Source organism: Phoca vitulina, unplaced genomic scaffold (assembly GCF_004348235.1).
Source record: "Phoca vitulina isolate PV1807 unplaced genomic scaffold, GSC_HSeal_1.0 scaffold52, whole genome shotgun sequence".
In the NCBI taxonomy this organism is placed as follows: domain Eukaryota; kingdom Metazoa; phylum Chordata; class Mammalia; order Carnivora; family Phocidae; genus Phoca; species Phoca vitulina.
In genome coordinates this window covers 10938508-10960824 of record NW_022589755.1, presented here as the reverse complement: position 1 = coordinate 10960824, position 22317 = coordinate 10938508, and the positions used below count along the sequence as shown (strand labels likewise).

Sequence of the window (22317 nt, the reverse complement as noted above, 5' to 3'; positions counted from 1 at the left end):
GTGTTCCCTCTCTCGCTGTGTCTCTCTCTGTCAAATAAATAAATAAATAATTAAAAAAATAAAATAAATAAAAAATAAAAAAATAAAAATGACGAGGCAGCTCTAAATGGATCAACAGAAAACAGTCTCCACGATAAAGTGTTAATTAGAAAATCAAAGCCAACGAATAGCTTATCTACACATTTCTGAAAAAAAGTTTGCATCAGAGCTATCAATTTTGGGGCGCCTGGGTGGCTCAGTCGGTTAAGCGTCTGTCTTCGGCTCAGGTCATGATCTCAGGGTCCTGGGATCGAGTCCCACATCGGGTTCCCTGCTCAGCGGAGAGCCTGCTTCTCCCTCTCCTCCCCACTCCTGTTCTCTCTCCCTATCTCCGTCTCTCTCTCTCAAATAAATAAATAAGATCTTTTTTTTTTTTTTTTTTTTTTTTAAAGATTTTATTTATTTATTTGACAGAGAGAAAGCATGAGAGAGGGGAGGGTCAGAGGCAGAAGCAGACTCCCTGCCGAGCAGGGAGCCCGACGCGGGACTCGATCCCGGGACTCCAGGATCATGACCCGAGCCGAAGGCAGTCGCTCAACCAACTGAGCCACCCAGGCGCCCCTAAATAAATAAGATCTTAAAAAAAAAAAAAAAAAAACAGCTACCAATTTCTAAGTGTTTACCAAGCATCCACACAAACTGAAACAAAACTTTTCATCTCATATTCACCCCCTGCCTCCTGCACAGGCTCTGACATTCTCTACTCTGTTTCAGTTTAAAGAGTTAATAACAATGAATGTTGTAACCTGTTAATAAGTGGGGACCCCCCGGCCCCAGTCTCAAGGAGATCTGGAAGGGGGGTACCAAAGAAACAAGTAGCCATGCTGGGGATGGGGGCTGTGGGCCCGTGGGGTGGAGAGAGGGGGCCTTCCTATCCATACGCCCTGTTTGGCTGCTTTTCAAATTTACTGCTGGGTGCACCCAGTTCCATTCTGCCAGGGGAGTGGTGGGGTGTTAGGCAGGAGAAAGAAAATCAGTAAGTAAAGCTTGAGCCTATTAAAAATCAAAATACCCCTCGTTCATCCTTCCCTCTCCCCCAGGCCCCCACGGTGGAGAAAGCCACAGGGCAAGTTCTGGAGATGCGAGTGACAGCGAGACGGTGGCGTGGGGAGCCGAGGTACCTGCAGGGAGCTGTGGACCGAGAAGAGGCAGGAGGAAGTGGTAGAGGCAGTGTGGGTGGTGGGGTCCTGGAGCACCAGCAGCTGGCGGTCTGTCTTCTGGGTGAACAGGAGCTTCAGGAGAGGGGTTGATGGTTAACGGGAGCTGGAAGGATCACAGAGGGCCCACCCGTTCCCGGGAGCTCTGGCCCTTGTATCCAGTGTCGGCCCATTTCTCAGATGGAAAAACAAAGGCTCCAGGTCACAAGGGAGCTGGACCGTGGTCTTAGGGGAGCAAGGACTGTGGGCGAGACCGCAGGTTCCCTGAGGGGTAGGGGCTGGGGGCCTGAACTCCAGGGTCCCAAAGGTGAAAGGGTTTAGGGGTTGAGAACTGTGGATCCTAAGGGAAAAGGGGTCTGTGGGCCTGGATTCCCAAGGGAGGAGGAAGAGGTTGGGGGATGGACTCCTGGGTCGGAGGGCGGAGGGGCTGACAGGTGCATGAAATCCCCATACCTTAGTGAGGGCCCGGTTGGACTCAGAGAAGTCTCCACCCGGGGTTCCCTGGAGGCAATTAAGCTCGAGCAGGCGGCTCCGTTCCTAAGGCAGAGCAAGTTATCATGGGCTGTCCCGGCAGCCTTCCCTGGTACCAGGAGGCATCTCGGGGTGCAGAGTGGCGATGGATTGCCCCAGGGGGATGTGAGGACAGTCGGACAGGTCTCCCAGGAGAACTCACCTGCGTCAGGGCCTGAAGGGCCTCGTCCTTCTTCCGGCTCAGCCCCCTGCTCTCAGCCGCCATCTGCCCCCCCAGCGACTTGAGCTGCTCCTCTAAGACCTGGATCCGGTGCTGCAGGGCATGGCCCAGGGCCCTGGTTATTCAGCTGTCCCAGGGCTCCCAGCTGGCTCCCACAGAGCCAAGTCCTCCTGAAGAGCCTGGGGTTTGCTGCACCCCATAACAGAGATCCCCAGGACCTGGGTGCCCATGAGTGGGTGGGAGTTAAGTTTCCTGGTGCCCTCTTCCCTTTTGGGGATCGGGAAGAGACCTGGGGTGGCTTGGGGGGTGGGGGGTGAAGGAGCTGATGTACAGACAGAGACGGAGAGAGAAGACCCAGAGAGAGTTGTGGAGAACAGAAAGGGAAAGGGACAGAGAGACCAACTAGAACAGATACAAAAAAGAAGGACCAAGACAGTCCCCGAGAGGAAGATGCGAGCAAGGAGACAAGGTGCAGACAGAACAGAGACAGATAGAAGGGAAAAGAGAGAGTGACAGGGAGAAGATCCAGAAATGGAGGTGGAGAAAGGAGCCCCGCGTCTGAACCGAGTAGGTTCAGATCCCAGCTCCACCCTCTACAAACTGAGCGACCTTGGAAAAGGTTACTTGAGCACCTTGACCTTCAGTTTCTTCATTATAAAGTGTGTGTGTGGGGGGGGAGTCAGATTGGCCTCCCCAGATTCTTGTAAAGATTTGATGAGTAAGGACTCATGAAACATTTAGGACCATGACTGGCACATAGTAAATGCTCAATAAACATCAGTCATTGTTGTTACTCTTCTGAAGACGGTGAGGCGGGTGGGAAAGGATGACAGAGAAGGGGCCAGACGGGGGAATGGAGGAGTCAGAGGGCAGCGGCGAGGGAGGGAGGGAGGGCGAGCCCCGCCCGACTCACCCTGTGCTGTGCCACACTGGCCTGGAGTTCCCGGACCTTGGGGTCCAGTGCCCGGGCCCCAGGGCTGTCCCGGTCCTCCTCCTCCCGCCTGCTCTCCTGCTCCAGCTGCTGGAACTCGAGGTCCTCGTAGGCACGCTGGGCCACATCTAGCTGTTCCCTCATCTGTGGGTGGGAATGCAAACACTGGAGGCCTGGATCCTGGTGGGGGGGGGTGGTAAGTGGGCTGGGGCCAGGAGTCCTGGGCAAGGAGGGAAGAGGGGCTTGAGGACCTAGACTCCCAAGTCCTGGGAGTTATAAGGCTGGGGCCTGAACTCCTAGGTGAGGGAACAGGGGCCTGAGGGCCTGGACGTCTGGGTCCTGAGGAAAGAGCAGCCTGGATATCAGGTCCCAGAGAGGATCTGGAGGACCCTAACCTCCTGCAGTCCCTGCAGGAGCCGCTCTCGCTGGTCCTCCGGCTGGGAGTCGAGCTGTCCCTGGGCCTCCTGGAGTCTTTGGCGAAGACCCTCCACTCGATCCCGCTCCTGGCTCAGCCGCCTCTGTTCCTGAAAGAACAGCCAGGCTCTCAGCCTTCTCAGTCCAGTCCAGCCTGGACACAGGAAGAGAAACAGAGTCCAGCACGGGCCAGGCTAGCTGGATCTCAGAACCCTGCCTGGGTGCCGGCTCCAAGACTGCAGGGACCCTGTCTGTCTGGTTCACTTTTTTTTTTTTTTAAGATTTATTTATTAGAGAGAGAGAGCGTGAGCATGAGCAGGGGAAGCAGCAAAGGGAGAGGAGGAAGGAGGCTCCCTGCTGAGCAGGGAGCCCGATGTGGGGCTCGATCCCAGGACCCTAGGATCATGACCTGAGCCGAAGGCAGACGCTTAACTGACTGAGGCACCCAGGTGCCCCTGTCTAGTTCACTCTCTGTCAGGCTGGGACGATCAGGGCAGTGAAACACAGAGACTACAGAAACCGAGACTGGAGAGCATCTTCCTGGATGGGAGGATTTTAAGATAAGCCTCAAAAATCAGGGAACATTTAGACCCAGGGAGCTAGAGGGAGCCGGAAGGGCGCTTTGGGCTGAGGGAACAGCGCAGCACCAATGCACAGTAGTTGAAAAGCACAGGAAGTTTCGGGGGTAAACTCTGGTCAGAGGGTAGAGATGAGGAGCACAGAGGGAGGTGACAGAGAAAGGCAGGCTCGGCGCAGCTCCTGTCTGGTTTGGCCAACCGGCTGAGGAACCCTTATCCTGGGGCACTGGAAGGACTAGAGACAGAGGTTCAGGGAGCAGAAAGGACAGGACATGTTGACTGACCACAGGTTTGGGGGTGAGAGAGAGGGAGGTGTGTAGAGCTAGGCCCTGTTTTTATTTTTATTATTATTATTATTTTTAAAGATTTTATTTATTTGACAGAGAGAGAGACAGCAAGAGGGGGAACAGAAGGAGTGGAGTGGGAGAGGGAGAAGCAGACTCCCCACCGAGCAGCGAGCCTGACGTGGGGCTCGATCCCAGGACCATCAGGACCCGAGCCGAAGGCAGACACTTAACCACTGAGCCGCCCAGGCGCCCCAAGGCCCCTGTTTTTATTTTTATTTTTTATTTTTTTATTTTTTTAAAAGATTTTATTTATTTACCCGACAGAGAGAGACACAGCAAGAGAGGGAACACAAGCAGGGGGAGTGGGAGAGGGAGAAGCAGGCTTCCCACAGAGCAGGGAGCCCGATGCGGGGCTCGATCCCAGGACCCTGGGATCATGACCTGAGCCGAAGGCAGACGCTTAACGACTGAGCCACCCAGGCGCCCCCAAGGCCCCTGTTTTTAAAAACACCATCCCTGTTTCATTATCAGACCTGAAGAATGAATAGGTTGTTAAAGAGTTTACAGACAGTATCATGTCTGGCACTGGCTTTTAAAACGGGGGAGAGGGAAGCAAACTGGGGGATATGAAACAAGAATGGAAGATTGATTACTGCTAAAGGTGGTGAGCACACCACAGAGCCACCTGTTTGACTATTCTGTTCGTCGGTTTGACATTTTTCACAAGATGACATTTAAAGAGCAAAGAGAGGGCCAAAGGAAGAGGCCCCAGAATCATGGTGGGGGAGGGAGAAGGAAAACAAGAAGCATCTGCCCACCCCTCACTCCCCCAGCCCAAGGATCATCCCCCCTTTGGGGAATGAGGATAACCCTGGGGCTCAGGTCCCAGGAGCACCACCAGGAATATCGGTCCGATGACGAAGGAAACTGACGGTGAAGATCCCGCAGGAGAAACTGACCTGTTCCTGCTGCTCCTGGTTGCCCCGCTTCGTGTCCCCCTGCTGTTCCAGCAGCTCCCGGAGCTGCTCCTCCTCGCGCCGGGCAGCCACCCGCTCCCCGGCCAGCTCGCCCCGCAGAAGGGCCACTTCCACCTCCATCTGTGGGGAGAATGTATGGGCTGGGGCCCGGAGGTCTGGGTCCGAGGAAGGAGGAGGCTGGGGACTTGGACGCCTGGGTCCAAGTGCGGTGCCTGGGAGTCTGGGGTCCTGGATTCGGAGGGAGGGAGGATAGGGCTGGAGGCCTAAGAGTGGGATCCCGCTGGAGGCAAGGCCCAGGAGCCTGGCCTGGAGGGCTCCCCTTGAGCTGGGGGCCAGACTGCCCTCGAGGTCCGCAGCCTCACCTCGATCCTCAGCTCCTTCCTCTGGCGCTGTAGTTCCTTCACTCGCTGCTCCATCACGGCCACGCGGGTCAGTGCCTCCAGCTGCTGCTCTCGAAGCCGCCGCGCCGCCCCTCGCACCCCCTCCCCAGGCTGGGTGGATGCGGGGGGCGTGGCCGGGGTCTGTGCCGGGGACGGAGCCTCCCGCTGAGGTCGGAGAGGGGCGTGTTCAAGAGGAGAGGCCTCGCCACTGCAGTCATCTGGCAGGTCCGTTCCCCACCCCATTCTCGGGTCTGGGGGTCTGATCAGCCCCAGTCAGTCGCCACGCCCGTTTATTCAAGTGGAGGAGGGTGCAGGTGCGGGAGCACCCCGGGCCGGGCAGGAGGCCCAGGGGCTTGCAGTCGGGGAGGGGGCGTACGCAGCCGACTCAAGGAAGGTCCCTTTTTCGCTACCCAGGTCCCATTCTCTTGGCATCGCGTCCTGGTAGACCCGGATCTCTCTCCCGCTCTCCCCGGGTCGCTCTGAGACTTTCCCCCGTTTCTCTGGGTTTTGTCTCTCCGACTCAGTATCTGTCTCTCTCTCTGAATCGCTAGGTCTCTCTCCCTTTCAGAGTATTTCCCTTCTGAGCATCTCTGTCCTTTGTTTCTGGGTTTCTGTCTGTGTCTCTAACCCCATCTCTCCGAGGCTCTGTCTCTGGTCTTTCTGTGTCTCTGTCTCTTTGGTTCCCTTGTCTCTCGGTCTCCCTGTGTCCAGGTCTCTATCTGGTCTCTCTCTACCTGTCCCTTTGTGGCCCCCTCCTTCGCCCTCCAGGTCCCTCACCGCGTCGCGGCTGCTCTCCGTGCTGCTGCCTTCTTCCACTTCTTCCTCTTCCTCAGCCTGCTGCTCAGCTCCTCGGCCGCTCGGAAGCTCCTTCACTCCCTGGGGCTCCTCCGGGGCCTCGGGCGCCTCCGGCTCGTGGGGGTCCTCGGGGTGCACCTGGGGCTGCGCAGCCTCTTGGGGCGGGACCTCCGCGTCGCCCTCCGGGACCGGAGGCGGCTGGCACCCCTCGTCCCGGCCGCTCGGCGTCCCCATGGCCGCTCGGTGCTCCAGCGGAGTGGGCGGGCCCGAGTTCCGGGGGCGTGGCCTGGCAGCGTGGGGATGCGGCCCAGGAGGCTCCCGAGCGCTCGGAAAGAGCTCCAGGAGGCGGGACCTAAGAGATCAAAGATTGGAACTGAGCACTCCGGGGGCGTGGCCTGGAGTTTCTAGGGGCGGGGTTCGATGGCTCCCACGGCGCCACACCCCCGAAGGCCGGACCGGAATTTGAGTTGGGGGGTCTTCGCACGCCCCCTACTGGCCTCACCCTCCTACCCAGGTGTCGAGGCTTGTACCCTCCCAGCAACCCCCCACAATCCCTTGGAGCACCCTAGAGCGACCCCATCTCCTTCTCCCTCCGGGACTCCCTCCTTTCCCGAGCCTGGTAGACTTGGCTCCGACACCACTGTAGGGGGGAGCAGCGTCCATGCCGTCTCACTCAGAGATCCAGGAGTCGGGGCTCCTACTTTCCCTCCCTGAGCAAACCAAGAGTCTGCGTCCTCTGCTCGTCCCAGGGCTAGATTCCCAAATTCCAGCCTCCCTCCACTCCCGGGAGCCCAGAAGGCCGTCTTCAGCTCCCTCCTCCCCCGCAGCCCCGGCCCCCTCACCGGCTCAGGCTTCGGCGTGCTTGGTCGCTCTGCGCTCCGGGCGCTGCCTTTTCAGTCTGCGGGACAGGTGGCTGGGGAAGAGGGAGGAGAGAGAAGCTGCTCTGTCCCCCTCCCCAGCAGCCCGGAAGTGGAGGGGGGGACAACAGGTCCAACAGCTCCCCGAGGGAGGAGGGAGCGACCAGTTTGCCCCGCCCGCGGCCGCGGCATCCGGCCATCCCGGCCCCACCGGCCCCACCCTCGGAAAAGCCAGCATCGCGACCCCTCACTCTGCCTCCAGCGCCCCCCGCCCCGTTCCTGCCCCCTGGAGGTCTAGGCGTCTTCGTCACCTATGTATAAGCGTCTCCCTAACGCCCCGACACCGGGAATCCTGAAAGGAAGGGGGAATGGAGATAGGGGCCTCTCCCTCTAATGAGCCCTTTAGAAGGGCTCCGACCGGTTTGGGGAGCTGGGCAAGGGGAGGGGGTGCCCTGGGCTGAGTCAGAGACCCGCCCAGAGACAGTGGAAGTGTGCCCCCCCCCCCCCCGCCCCACTCTGCTATGGGGTGGAGGGCAGAGGTTAAAGGTCTAAGCCAGACCCTTTCCTCTCTGGGCAAAAACAGGAAAATAACTGGCATGTGAGACAGGATTATTGGATGTCAGGAGCTGTGCTAAACACTTGACACACGTTAATTTCATCCTTATGGTAGCCTAATGAGAAAGGGATTACCATCTCCATTTTATAGTTGGGGAAACTGAGGCTGAGGGGGTTAAATGTGCCTGGAAGTCTAGACATGTTGTTAATCTCAAGGCTGGATTTGTTCTCTGGAAAGTCCACGTTCTTAACCATTGGGCACACTGTCACTCTGGTGCAGCCAGGAAGTGCCTGGAAGATCATTCCAAATGATAGTAACAATAACAGTCACCACTGATAGGGCACCTGCCATGCAGGCAGTGTGCCAAGGCACCTCATACATGTGGACTCATTGGATCATCACAACACCCTATTATTAGTATTATTTCCATTGCACAGATGAGGAAACTGAGACGTGAAGGAGTGAAGGACCTTCTCCTGGGTCTTACGGGTGTGAGTGGCTCCAACTCAAGATGGTATTCTAATCCAAGGAGGTGAGAAGCCCTGCCCCAGATAGGTTTGTTTCTGATCTTGTGAGTTAGAAAATGTCCTCCTTCCCTGCACCCTGCATCTTCACCCTGCTCTCTCCTCCCTGGCCTCTTCAGACCAGACACCTCAGATCAGAAAACCAACGGCTTCCCCCCCAAAAACGGACGGAAATAAGATTCAGAGCAAAAAATATATATATATATATATTTTTTTATTTAAGAAGCTCAGGGGCTGGTGAGGGAGGGGAAGAAGAGAGGCCTGGCGATGGCACCTCTCTCTATACCCCACCTAGTGCATTCTTAACAGAAATGAGCACCTGACAAAGCCGGGTCAGGAAGGGGGAGTCTGGATCCCACAGCGCATGTTAGCTGGAACAGCAAAGTCTGAAAGGAAAAAACCGGGGGTGAACCTAAGGGGCCCTAGCAGACCCCCTCATGCCCCATTGGGGGCCCAGAAATCCGAGGAGCCCTTCTTCTTTGGGAAACATAATTCTGGCCCTGAGCCCCCTCCTCCCTCAGACCCAGGAGTCCCGGCCCCCAACTGCTCACCTATCTGCTGAGGCTTGGGCAAGTTCAGGTTGTCCATGACCTTGACAAACTCCTCACAGCTGAGGGTGAGCCGCGGGTTCAAAGTCCGCTCCTCCTCCACGGTGGACACCGTGAGCCCTAGCGGCCAAGGGAGGAGAGGAAAGTCAACCCGGCAAGTGCCTGGGGCCTCCTAGGACTACATTTCCCAGGAGGCTTAGGGTGCATCTCGGGCCTGGGACTAACAGGCTCTTCCCAGAATGTTACCAAGATCGCCTGCTCTCCTCGACCGGCACTATGGGAAATGTAGTTTCCCACGTTCCCTAAGCTCTCTAAGGCAGTTCCAGGAAAACGCATGCCCTCCGGAATTCTAGGAGTCTTGTTTCTACATCCACACTCAGCACACCTAAGCACTTGATCTTTTTGGCCAGAGAAATTTCTGGGAATTGTGGTCTCCATGCCCCACATGGACTACAGCAGTTTGGTACTCCCTCTCAAATGGACAGTTATATGTCCCACACCTCCTCCAGGAAGCCCTCACCGCGGTAATCATGAGCAGGGTAGATCAGACAGTCTCCTGGAAGCGTGAAGATCTTTTCGTGGACTGAGTGGTACAAGGTCTTAGCACAGCCTGGGAAGGGAAAGCTCAGAGGTGAGTAAATCAACAGGAGAGAAGCCTTCTAGCCCCTTTCCTCAAGAAAGGGTGGGAGGATAAAATCAAGTAGCTAAACCCTCTTCCTCATTTCCTGCCAGTACCCCTTTGTCTAGGCACAGAAAGAGAGGGAAGGGCATTGTAGGCAGATGGAACAGCAAATGCAAAGAATTGAGGAATGGTGAGAAATTCACCATGGTGGTAAATAAGGTTGGGATGAGATCCTGAAGCACCAAGGAGCTGTGCCCTCAGCCTGGGGATGCCAAGAAAGGGTTCTGGGCTGGGAGGCTGGACTAGAAGGTAAGAAACCGAAGACATGAGGCCAAAGAAGAAAACGGGCCCATGGTTCCAACATCAAGCTCTGAGTCCTAAATTAGGACAGGGGCAAACCTCTCTGGACCTCCCTTCCCACAGTGAAACTCCTGAATCTAACTGCCCCCTCCCAGCTAAACTCCTGAATCAAACTACACACCCCTCCCCCTGCCACACCTCCAGCACCTAAACTCCTTACGTTCAGGTTTAAAAATATGTCCACAGTGGGGGACACCTGGGGGGCTCAGTCGGTTAAGCTTCCAACTCTTGGTTTTGGCTCAGGTCATGATATCGGGGCATGGGATCGCGCCCCCCCCCCCCCCCCCCCCGCCAGGCTCCCTGCTCAGGGCAGAGTTGGCTTGTCCGTCTCCCTCTGCTCCTCTCCCCACTTGCACACACACACTCTCTCTCTCCCTCTCTCAAATAAATAAATAAAATCTTAAAAAAAAAAAATGTCCACAGGGTGCCCGGCTGGCTCTCTTGGTAGCGCATGCGCCTCTTGTAAGTTTGAGCTCCACAATGGGTGTAGAGATTACTTAAAAATATAATCTTTAAAAAATAATAATTAAAAGTGCTCACTTCAGCAGCACCAAACTAAAATTAGAACAATACAGAGAAGATTTAGCATGGCCCCTGCACAAGGATGACATGCAAATTCGTGACGCGTTCCACATTAAAAATAAATAAATAAATAAATAAAAATTTTAAAAATTAAAAAAAAAAAAGTCCACAAACTCACTGACACTTTTCTGTTCAAAACGTGACAATTCTCCTCACCTTGGCTTAGTGGTCTGGACTAAGTGACTTGCAACTAATAAATAGCATATTGCGGAAATGACAGAGTTTAACTTCTAAGACTAGGTCATTCAAAAAAAAATTCGGGGCACCTGGGTGGCTGAGTAGGTTAAGCATCTGCCTTCGGCTCAGATCATGATTCCAGGGTCCTGGGATCGAGTCCCGCATCGGGCTCCCTACTCAGCGGGGAGTCTGCTTCTCTCTCCCTCTGATGCTCCCCTGCCCCCCTGCTTGTTCTCTCTCTCTCTCTCTCAAATAAATAAAAATCTTTAATAAAAAAATTAGGGCTTCTGTCTGCTTGTCCGTCTGTGTCTCTCTGACCATTCCCTTTGGGAGAACCCAGCTGCTGTGTCAGGAAGACAAAGTAGCCCCGTGGGGAGGTCCATGTGGTAAGGAACTGAGGCCTCCTGCCACCAATCAGAGCCAGATTGCCAGCCATGTGAGTGAGGCACCTTGGCAGCAGAACCCCCAGTCCCGGTCAAGCCTTCAGACGACAGCAGCCCAGGCTCTAGCTTGACTGTACTCCCAGGAGTGATGCTGAACCACCCAGCGAAGCTGCTTCCAGAGTCCTGAATCTCATAAACTATGTGAGATAGTGTCAATCATTGCTTTAAGTCATTAAGTTCTGGGGTAATTTGTTTCACAGCAATAGATAATGAATACACCTTTGCATCTAACTGTCTCCCAACAAGGTAAACCGCCGAACTGCCCCGCAGTAGCTAACCCATGAATCTAACTCTCCCTCACTCTAGCAGCTAAACTTCTTCAATCTAATCCTGACCCCCTAACAGTCTAACACCTGTTCATTCATTTTTGCAACAGGTACTTAAAACCCTGGCGCACACATAACCGTACGAAGATCTCAGGCTAGGGAAAAGGGCCTGTGACCTTGCTGGAAGTCCGTCCGCCCACACCCTCGGATGAGCAGGGCATCTCCAGTGAAGGCCATGCTGTGGTCATTCAGAACAAAGGTGACACAGCCCGGGGTGTGGCCGGGGCTCGCCCGGGTCTCCAAGGCCTGGTAGGGAAGGAGAATACAGACAGTTACCAATAAGCCAAGGGCCCTGGCCTCATGATGAAATTGGCCTGAGAAGCCCCCATCTCACCCCAGGGTCACATCTAGCTAGGGTGTTTTTTTTTTTTTTATTAAAAAATTAAGTTTGGGGCGCCTGGTGACTCAGTCAGTTAAGCGGCTGCCTTCGGCTCAGGTCATGGTCCCAGGGTCCTGGGATCGAATCCTGCCTAGGGCTCCCTGCTCAGCAGGGAGTCTGCTTCTCCCTCTCTGGCTCCCCCTGCTTGTGCTTTCTCTCTCTCTGTCAAATAAATAAATAAAATTTAAATTAAAAAAATTAAGTTAGATTCCCAGACTCAAACCTTGTACCAGGGTAAACTCCCAATGAATCTAAACACTTAAAGCAAGAAAATAAAACCATAAAACTGTGACGACAACAAAAATACAAATGAATATATATGATCTCTGGTTAGGGAGGAGCATTCAAATGTGATCCCAAAAGTTGTAAATCATTACAAAAAAGATCAATGGTTTGACTTTAAATAAATCTGAAGTTTCTGAACGGCAACAACACTATAAACAAAATTGAAAGGGAACCAACTGGCTGGCAAAATGTATTTATGACATATATGCACCACGTGGTGGTCAGTATACTTCCTATACAAACAGATCTCCAAATCAGTAACAAAAAGATAAGCACACTAATATAAATATGGAATACCAAACAGTCATTTAAAAGTATGTTATTGTGGGGCGCCTGGGTGGCTCAGTTGTTAAGCGTCTGCCTTCGGCTCAGGTCATGATCCCAGGGTCCCGGGATCAAGCCCCTGCATCGGGCTCCCTGCTCTGCGGGAAGCCTGCTTCTCCCTCTCCCACTCCCCCTGCTTGTGTTCCCTCTCTCGCTGTGCCTCTCTCTGTCAAATAAATAAATAAAATCTTAAAAAAAAAAAAAATAAAAGTATGTTATTGAAATGAAATTTGATGATGCTGTACACAAATATTTAATGACATGAAAAGATATTTACTATCTGGTAAGTGCTAAAAGCCGATTACAAAGCAATTGTACAGTGTCTTCTTTTAAAAAAGTTTCTTCGTTCACTCAAAACATTTATTTTTTCTTTAGGCTTTGCCTACATTACCCTTTTTTTAAACAGAAAGCATCTCATTTTATAATTAAAAATAGAACACAAGATTCAGGATAAACTAAAGATCTAAACATTTAAAAAGCAGAAGAAATCTAAAAGGAAATATATAAGGATATATATAACCTAATATAAGGAGATATGTGTGTGTGTGTGTGTGTGTGTGTGTAATCTTGCTTCCCTGAACTGGGTGTGGGGATTTACATAATGAGGATTTCCTGGGTGGGCATTTTTGCCCACGTTTTTAAGGTTTTTCTAAGCAAGATATTAAATTTAGGGGTGCCTGGGTGGCTCAGTCGATTGAGCATCGGCCTTTGGCTTGAGTTATGACGCCAGGGTCTTGGGATCGAGCCCCACATCGGGCTCCCTGTTCGGCAGGGAGTCTGCTTCTCCCTCTGCCTGCCACTCCCCCTGCTTCTGCTCCCTCTCTGTCTCTTTCTCTGTCAAATAAATGAATAAAATCTTTAAAAAAAAGCATGATATTAAATTCAGAGGACATAAGGAAAAACAGTGACAGGGATGACCACATAGTTTAACTTCATTATAGAAAAGGACAAAATAAGAGTTAAAAGACAAAAAACTCAAGAGACAGTAGTAGCAGCATGTATAAGAAAGTATTATAAAGTATGAGTAGCCATCATATATAAACAGCTCCTAAGCATCAATAAGAACTCCCAAAAGAAAAATGCGCAAAAGGAAAAAAACAGGCAAATCATGGAAGAGGAAACAATTAGTCAAAAACCATCTGAAGGGGCGCCTGGGTGGCTCAGATGGTTGGGCGTCTGCCTTCAGCTCAGGTCATGATCCCAGGGTCCTGGGATCGAGCCCCACGTTGGGCTCCTGGCTCAGCGGGGAGTCTGCTTCTCCCTCTCCCTCTGCTTCTCCCACTGCTCATGCTCTCTCTCTATATATATCTCTGTGTCTCACATGAATAAATAAAATCTTTAAAAAAAAAAAAAACATCTGAAACGATGTTTGATCTGCCTTTTAGGGAGAAAGGGAGAGAGATTTAAATTTTTCACCTACCAGATTGACAACTGTTAGAGTTGCTCAGGGTGTCTGAGGCAAGCCCACGTTTCCTGGGATGCAGGTACGACTCACTGTAGTCATTTTATTTATTTATTTTTTTTAAGATTTTATTTATTTATTTGAGAGAGAGAATGAGAGAGAGCACATGAGAGGGGGGAGGGTCAGAGGGAGAAGCAGACTCCCTGCCGAGCAGGGAGCCCGATGCGGGACTCGATCCAGGGACTCCAGGATCATGACCTGAGCCGAAGGCAGTCGCTTAACCAACTGAGCCACCCAGGCGCCCTCACTGTAGCCATTTTAGAGGGCAAGTTTGCAGTGTCTACCAATACCTCAAATGTGGACTCTCTCACCCCCCACAGCTACTGCTACGACTCTGGACTCTGCCGTTAAGAACTTCTGACATGTGGGCAAAAATGCCCACCCAGGAAATCCTCATTATGTAAATCCCCACACCCACTTCAGGGAAGCAATTGTCATGGAAAAAAAAAAATTGTTACCCTCATGATCTAACAACCACTTATAAGATTAGTTGCCACTCACACAGCGCTCCTCCCACCAATTAGCATCCTGGTCCAGGTCAGTCATCTGCTGATTATAGAAGGATACCATGTGCAGATCCTGCGTCCACACCTAGCATCCATTCTGCCCTTCCCCACTCCGGGTCTCTGGTTTGGTTCAGGGCATCAGTGTGCCCAGCCAAGCACTTCCTTACCCTCCATGGTAGCCTGGGTGGCTTCTGACCCGGTTCTCTGGCCACTGAGATCTCAGTATGTCTCCTGAAAATGTCTGGGAAAGCTTTTCCCTTCCTGATAACGTTTTGGTGGCCCAGGATGATCTTTTTTTTGTCTGTTTCCATACTCTCTGAATTTTTTTTTTAAACAGAAAGCATGGGTGTCTTTCGAACTAAATATTGTGGATGGATAGTCAGGAGTAATATTCAAAACAGTCAATCACAGTTACAGCAATGGGTACCGACCAATCAGAAGGACGTCAGCTATAAACAACCAGTACATTTAGACAGTATGTATACGGTACAGTTGAAGTATACGTATGGTATATGTAACTGTGTATATGTATAAATTGGACAAAATTTTGCCAGGCTCTCTTCTGAGTGCTCGACATGACTGAACTCATCCAGTCCACACACATCCTTATGAGGTAGGTACCATTCCTGTTCCCATTCTATAGACGAGGAAACTGAGGCACAGAATAAGAATAGGAATGAGCAAACTATAACTATACGTGGAAGTATGGATGGATGTCACAGATAAGACAAAAGCAAAAAGAAAAAAAGGATGCTAGACACGGAAGAGCAGAGAGGCGTGGAATGGAATAGAATGGAATGGTGGGGGAGGAGATGTGGGATGAAGCGGGAAATCTCAGGGTGCCTGGTACACAGGAAGGGGAAGTGGTATTTCATGTGTGGAGGTTTCAGTTATGAATCCAGATGTACAATATCTATCTCTTGGAGAGGGCGCATGGACTAGCAGTTAAGAATAGCCTTTGGAGCCAGGTGACATGGGTTCTAAATTTGCCTCTGCTATTTATTACTAGCTGTGTGGCCTTGGACAAGTCACTTCACCTCTCTGTTCCTGAGCTTCTCTGCTCATTTGTAAAATGGGGATAATAACTGTTCCCACCTCATAGGGCTATTATAAATATTAAGTTACTGGAGCACCTGAGTGGCTCAGTTGGTTAAGCGTCTGCCTTCAGCTCAGATCATGATCCCAGGACCCAACGTGGGACCTGCTCAGCGGGGAGCCTGCTTCTCCCTCTCCCTCTGCCCCTCCCCCTGCTTGTACTCTCTCTCTCTCATAAATAAAATCTTTAACAAAAAAATATTAAGTTACTTTGAGTATGTAAAGCACTTAGAAAAATGCCCAGCACACAATAATCACTAATCAAAGTAACATAATAATAATGTTTTAAAATTTGGTGTTTTTTTAAGATTCTATTTATTTATTTGACAGAGAGAGAGAGCACAAGCAGGGGGAGCAGTAGAGGGAGAAGTAGGCTCCCCGCTGAGCAGGGAGTCCAACTCGTGGCTTGATCCCAGGACCCCGGATCATGAACTGAGCCGAAGGCAGCCGCTTAACTGACTGAGTCACCCACGCGCCCAATTAGTGTTCTAAAATTTGTAAAAACACTGATCTAGTTGGAATCACAAGGCCTCCTGGGTCCAAATCCCGACTTGGCAGGGTGCCTGGGTGGCTCGGTCAGTCGTGTCTGACTCTTGGTTTCGGCTCAGGTCATGATCTCATGGTCTGCTTGGGACTTTCTCTCACTCTCCCTCTGCCCTTCCCCCACCCCCAGTCTCTCTCTCTCTCTCTCTCTCTCTCTCAAATAAATAAATAAATCTTTAAAAAAAATCCCAGGGCGCCTGGGTGGCTCAGTCATTAAGTGTCTGCCTTCAGCTCAGGTCATGATCCCAGGGTCCTGGGATCGAGCTCGACTTCGGGCTCCCTGCTCTGCGGGAAGCCTGCTTCTCCCTCTCCCGCTCCCCCTGCTTGTGTTCCTGCTCTTGCTATCTCTCTCTGTCAAATAAATAAATAAAATCTTTTAAAAATAAATAAATTAATTAATTAATTAAATAAAATTAAAAAAATCCCGACTTGGCCATTTTCTCAGTGTAATTTTGGGCAAGTCACTTTTCCTCTCTATACATCCTTCTTTGTAAAATGAGAAAAATATTTCTGATCTATGTGGTTATGAAGGTTTAATGAGATCTGTTTGTCAGAGAAGACGCAGTGGAGGCCCAAGGGCCAGACTAAGCCAGAGAAATGTTTTGTTTGGCCCACTCAGGAGTTATGAGAAGTCTGAATTTGTAGTCTACCCTTAAAAAGTGGAAGATTTCTCAAAAATGTATATTTGAAGCTTCTATTTAAAAAAAAAAAGGTTTGGCAGTAGACAGATTACATTCTTTTTTTTTTTTTTTATTAAAGCTTATTTATTTAAGTAATCTCTACACCCAACATGGGATCCAAACCATGACCCCAAGATCAAGAGTCCCGCGCTCCTCCAACTGAGCCAGCCAGGCACCCTGACAGACTACATTCCTAAACATGAATAATCAACTTGAATTGTGCAGTGGGTGTCCTCCATAAATGGAACATGCACCCCAGCATTTGCCACAAGCCCCACCACTCCCTGCAGCAATATTTGATTGTGAAAATCCTTCTAGACAAACACTGATAAAAAACACTTACAGAGCTCAGCACAATGCCTGGCAAGAAGCAAACCCTCAAAGCTTGTTAACTATTGTTAAATTATCATCATTATTATTAACCAATTCAAAATACATACAATCTACTTCAGTTGATAGCAAAGAAAAGAGTAGGCTGAATGACACCATGAGAAAACAACCAGACACACCCAGAAGCGGGACGTCTTACAATAGACTAGAAACTTCAAAAGTCAATGTCATGGTGCAGAAAGGGTATGAAACTGTTCTAGATTTAGAGACTAAATAGACCTAACAGCTGAATGGATTGTATGAACCTCAACTGGGTCCTGGTTCCTAAAAACCACCATAAAAATGATTCCTGGGCACCTGGGGCAATTTGAACTTGGGCTGGATTTAAGAATTATTTCAGGGGCACCTGGGTGGCTCAGTGGTTAAGCGTCTGCCTTCGGCTCAGGTCATGATCCCAGGGTCCTGGGATCGAGCCCCGCATTGGGCTCCCTGCTCGGCGGGAAGCCTGCTTCTCCCTCTCCCACTCCCCCTGCTTGTGTTCCCTCTCTTGTTGTGTCTCTCTCTGTCAAATAAATAAATAAAATCTTAAAAAAAAAAAAAGAATTATTTCAGAATTATCATATATTTTCTGTGATGAAGATTTTGCAAAAGAATTGTTCTCGAAGTACAGTTGAGGGAACCCTGAGGGTCTGCAAGGTGAAAACTATTTTATTGTTCTCGAAGTACAGTTGAGGGAACCCTGAGGGTCTGCAAGGTGAAAACTATTTTCATGATAGTAGGAAGAACTCTTCTGCCCTTCTTACTCTCATTCGCCCGTTTGGTGGCGTTTTCCAGAAGCTCCATGACTGGTGATGATGTCATTGCTCTGCCAGCAGATGGAGTACTTGAATATTCTTGTGTTTTAAAAAGAGAGTCTTGGTTTTAACTTCTAATGCAGTAAATTTTTTTTTTCAAGATTTTATTTTTTATTTATTTATTTGAGAGAGAAAGAATGAGAGACAGCATGAGAGGGAGGAGGGTCAGAGGTAGAAGCTGACTCCCTGCCGAGCAGTGAGCCTGATGCGGGACTCGATCCTGTGACTCCAGGATCATGACCTGAGCTGAAGGCAGTCGCTTAACCAACTGAGCCACCCAGGCACTCCCTAATGCAGTAAATTTTTTTTGGCATCTCTGAATAGAAAGGTTTTATTTATTTTTACTGAGCTGTAATTGACATACAGCTAGTAAATAAATATTGATAGCTGGAACCCACATAAATAAAAGCTTTGAGGGCCCTCCTGTAACTTTTAAGAGGGCACGGAGTTCTGAGACCAAAAGGTTTGAGTTGGAGAACCTCTGCTACCGGAGAACATTGTTACTCTCAGGAGAAGTCGTTAGGGTCGACATATCTGTAATGCAGCTTTTTAGTGGTAAGAGAGGAAAACAGTATATACACACAGAGAGAAATAAAGCAAATGTAGCAAAAATGTCAGCAACTGGGGGCGCCTGGGGGGCTCAGTCGATTAGACCTCTGCCTTCGGCTCAGGTCTTGATCCCAGGGTCTTGGGATTGAGCCCCCACATTCCACTCAGCTCCCTGCTCAGAGGGGAGCCTGCTTCTTCCTCTGCCCCTCCCCCTGCTTGTGCGCAAGCACACACTCTTTCTCAAATAAATAAATAAATAAATAAAATCTTTTTTAAAAATGTCAACAGGACGCCTGGGTGGTTCAGTGGGTTAAGCGTCTGCCTTCGGCTCAGGTCATGATCCCGGGGTCCTGGGATCGAGCCCCGCATCGGGCTCCCTGCTCAGCTGGGAGCCTGCTTCTCCCTCTGCCTGCCACTCCCCCTGCTTGTGCACTCTCTCTCTGACAAATAAATAAAATCTTTTTAAAAATAATTAATTATTTAATCAAAAACTGTCAGCAACTCATGACCTTTAGGTGAAGGGTATGGAGGTGTTAACTGTCCCATTATTTCAATTTACTATAGATATTAGAATATTAATAAAAGGTTGTGGGGGGAGCGCCTAATATCTGGACCTCACGCAGCAGCCTCCACCGGTCCTGAAACTGGTTGAAACATCTCAGCCGCAGAACAGTCTGCAGGGATTCTGTGGAGCCTGACTAACCTCACATTCTTCCAACAAATTCCTTTTTCCCTTCCATGGTGCTTCAAATACGTGACACAGCTCAGCAGCTGTCCCCTTCACCTGTTTCCAGGGGCAGCGGCACCTTCTCCAACTACTTCGCATCAGCTACAGGCAACGCGAAAGGGGTCTGCGCACGCGCACTCGCCACGCAAGGCCCACGGCCCACACTGCCCCCTGGTGGCAAGCAGAGGCGGGCCATCTATTCCATTTGGTCCCAAGTTCACTCCTCCGCTCCATTATTCAAAAGCACCTAACCTTGGTATGACCAGCCACTGTTTCTGTGCACTCTAAGCTCGAAAATCCAAAGTGTCTTTTTCCATTGCGGCTAAACAGTCTGAACCTCCGTCAGCTAAACCTTCCTTTCTTTTGTGAAAGAAAACGACATTAGTTGTTCTAACGTTTAGGGGACAGTGTACTGATGTCTATAACTTGAGGATGCAACAAAAAATAAGATAGGTGATGGATGGATACGTGTATGCTGTGTTTGAGATTCATTGAGATTTCAACGTTGAAATCTTTTCAACTTTTCTGTATGCTTGACATTTTTTATAAAATGTTGCGAGGAGAGAAGATTTGTTGCACAATTCAAATAATTATTTCCAGGGGCGCCTGGGTGGCTCAGTCCATTAAGAGGCAGACTCCTGATTTCCGCTCAGGTCATGATCTCAGGAATCTGCTTGTCTCCCTCTCCTAATGCCCCTCCCCCTGCTTCTCTCAAATAAATAAATAAATAAATCTTTTAAAAAAAACAATTAGTTCCTGGGACGCCTGAGTGGCTCAGTCGGTTAAGCGGCTGCCTTCGGCTCAGGTCATGATCCCCGGATCCTGGGATTGAGTCCTGAATCTGGCTCCTTGCTCAGCGGGGAGCCTGCTTCTCCCTCTACCTCTGCCTGCCGCTCCCCCTGCTTGTGCTCTCTCTCTCTCTGACAAATTAATTAATTAATTAAGAAAATAATAATTAGCTCCAAATAGAAGGAAGCACTGAAATTCCCACCTGGACCACATGAGAATCACCTATGAGCTTTTATTTTATTTTATTTTTTAAAGATTTTAAGTCATCTCTACACCCAAGGTGAGGCTCGAACTTATAACCTCAAGATGGAGAGTCCCATGCTCCACTGACTGAGCCAGCCAAGCGCGCCCCACCTGCGAGCTTTTAAAATAGACTGATTCCCTGTGTCTGCCCCGAACAATGAAATCAGAATCTCTAAAGTGGGATCTGGGGGCTCCGTATCTGGCAGCGCTCTAAATTAACATACTTAACAGGCAAGACTAACTTTCCGAATCTGCCACTCCTCACTGGAGATAAAATGTTCAAATCTCATTGCTCATTAAAACAGAAAATGCACTGTATAATGAAACCATCCAAATCTGGCCCGCTGTGAGTGTAAAATACAACCAGCTCAAAAAACTGGCAAGTTCTACTAAAGTTAAGCATAGGTCAGTCCTCTGACCCAGAAAGTCCATTCCATGGAATTGAGAGTAAGGTCCACCAAGAGATTTGCATAAGAGCCTTCATAACAGCATTTTTCTTAATAGCCCCAAACTGGAATCACCGATCAAAAGGAAAAATGGATAAATTTTCATAAATTCACACAAACAAATGCTCCCCAGCAGCATTATTCACAAATAGCTCCAAACTGGCACCAACTCTCAAAAGGAGAATGGACGAATTAACATAAATTCACACAATAAAATGCTCTCCATCAGGGGTTGGCAAACCACCGCTGGTACACCTAATTTGGCCTGCGGTCTGCTTTTGTACGGCCTGAGGGTCACGAGTGGTTTTTAAGTTTTTTCACGGTTGAAAAAAAAAGAAAATCAAAATGAGAATTACTGAAATTAACACTTCAGAGGCCAGAATTCGAGTTCTATTGGAGCACAGCCATGCTTATTCATTTATGCATTGTCTCTGACTGCTTTCACACCAACAGGGACCATATGGCCTGCAAAAGCAAAAATATTTACTGTCTGGTCCTTTACAGAACAAGTTTGCCAATCTCTGTGATAGAGCAACAGAAGGAAAGAACTGCAACTATACACAACATGATGTGGAGTGAAAGAAGCCAGAACACAAAAGAGCCCATATGGTATGAGTTCTGTTTATGAGGTCCAGAACACGTAGAACTAATCTATGATTAAATAAATTGGAAGAGGGGCCCCTGACTGGCTCAGTCAGTAGAGCATGTGACTCTTGATCTCAGGGTTGTGGGTTCAAGCCCCCTGTTGGGCATGGGACCGACTTTAAAAAAAAAAAAGTAGGGGCGCCTGGGTGGCTCAGATGGTTAAGCGTCTGCCTCCGGCTCAGGTCATGATCCCAGAGTCCTGGGATCGAGTCCCGCATCGGGCTCCCTGCTAGGCGGGGAGCCTGCTTCTCCCTCTGCCTCTGCCTCTCTCTCTCTCTCTGACTCTCATGAATAAATAAATAAAACATTTAAAAAAAAAAAGTTGCTAAGATTGCAAATCTTCAAAGTCCTTATCATAAGAAAAAAAAAGAAAAATTTTAAAATAAGTAAGTCGGAAGCTGGTTTCTTGATGGGGGTGTCAGTGGCCAGGAAGAGGGACAAGGAGGCCTTCTGGGGTGATGACTATGCTCTGTATTTGGATCTCGGCGGTGGATACTCAGGTGTAAACATATGTAAAAATTTAACAAGCGGCGCACATACAATATGCGCACTTTCTACTATATAACATGCATGTTACAAGTCAATTTTTTTAAACTGGGGGGGAGAAAATGAGGGAGAAGAAGTGTGACCATCTCTAAAGGTTTATAAAGAACTCAGATGAAAACCACATGAAACATCGAATAATCATAAAGACAGATGCTAACAAGTGTTGGCAAGGATGTGGAGAAACTGGGACTTTCTTTTTTTTTTTTTTTAAAGATTTATTTATTTATTTGAGAGAGAGGGGTGGGGAGGGGCAGAGGGAGAGAGAGAATCCTGAAGCAGACTCCCCGCTGAACACAGAGCCTGACACAGGACTCGATCCTAGGACCCTGAGATCACAACCTGAGCCTAAATCAAGAGTCTGCCGACTAACTGACTGAGCCACCCAGGTGCCTGGAAATTAGGCCTTTCATACGCTGCCCGTGGGAATGTAAAATGGTGTGGCCACTTTGGATAATAGTTGGTCAGTTCCTCCAACTGTTTTTTTTTTTTTTAAGATTTTATTTATTTGAGAGAGAGAGGGAGAGAGAAAGAGAGAGCATGAGCAGGAGGAGGGGCAGAGGGAGAAGCAGACTCCTTGCTGAGCAGGGAGCCCCATGTACGGCTTGATCCCAGGACCCTGGGATCATGACCTGAGCCAAAGGCAGACACTTAACCGACTGAGCCACCCAGG

General features: G+C 49.7%; 2 protein-coding genes and 1 non-coding gene across 4 annotated transcripts in view; 1 reads left to right on the top strand and 2 right to left on the bottom strand.

The window, feature by feature from the left end:
- Positions 1-7215, bottom strand: part of PHLDB3 (pleckstrin homology like domain family B member 3) — a 19942-nt gene extending 12727 nt beyond the window's left edge. Inside the window, exons 1-9 of the mRNA XM_032388951.1 lie at positions 7092-7215; positions 6232-6601; positions 5437-5619; positions 5057-5194; positions 3214-3342; positions 2801-2962; positions 1870-1980; positions 1650-1733; positions 1161-1271 (exon numbers count right to left, since the gene is read on the bottom strand). Coding sequence (XP_032244842.1) covers positions 1161-1271; positions 1650-1733; positions 1870-1980; positions 2801-2962; positions 3214-3342; positions 5057-5194; positions 5437-5619; positions 6232-6483 — 1170 coding nt within the window. The 5' untranslated portion in view covers positions 6484-6601; positions 7092-7215. The remainder of the gene's footprint in view (positions 1-1160; positions 1272-1649; positions 1734-1869; positions 1981-2800; positions 2963-3213; positions 3343-5056; positions 5195-5436; positions 5620-6231; positions 6602-7091) is intronic.
- A 1184-nt stretch (positions 7216-8399) lies between these two features.
- Positions 8400-22317, bottom strand: part of ETHE1 (ETHE1 persulfide dioxygenase) — a 17227-nt gene continuing 3309 nt past the window's right edge. For both annotated transcript variants that reach the window (XM_032388213.1, XM_032388214.1), the window contains exons 4-7: positions 11361-11490; positions 9255-9344; positions 8738-8854; positions 8400-8572 (exon numbers count right to left, since the gene is read on the bottom strand). In XM_032388213.1, coding sequence (XP_032244104.1) covers positions 8520-8572; positions 8738-8854; positions 9255-9344; positions 11361-11490 — 390 coding nt within the window. In that variant the 3' untranslated portion in view covers positions 8400-8519. The remainder of the gene's footprint in view (positions 8573-8737; positions 8855-9254; positions 9345-11360; positions 11491-22317) is intronic.
- Positions 10250-10355, top strand: LOC116622503. Its single transcript, XR_004297571.1, has one exon. It is a non-coding gene; the product is annotated as a U6 spliceosomal RNA (small nuclear RNA).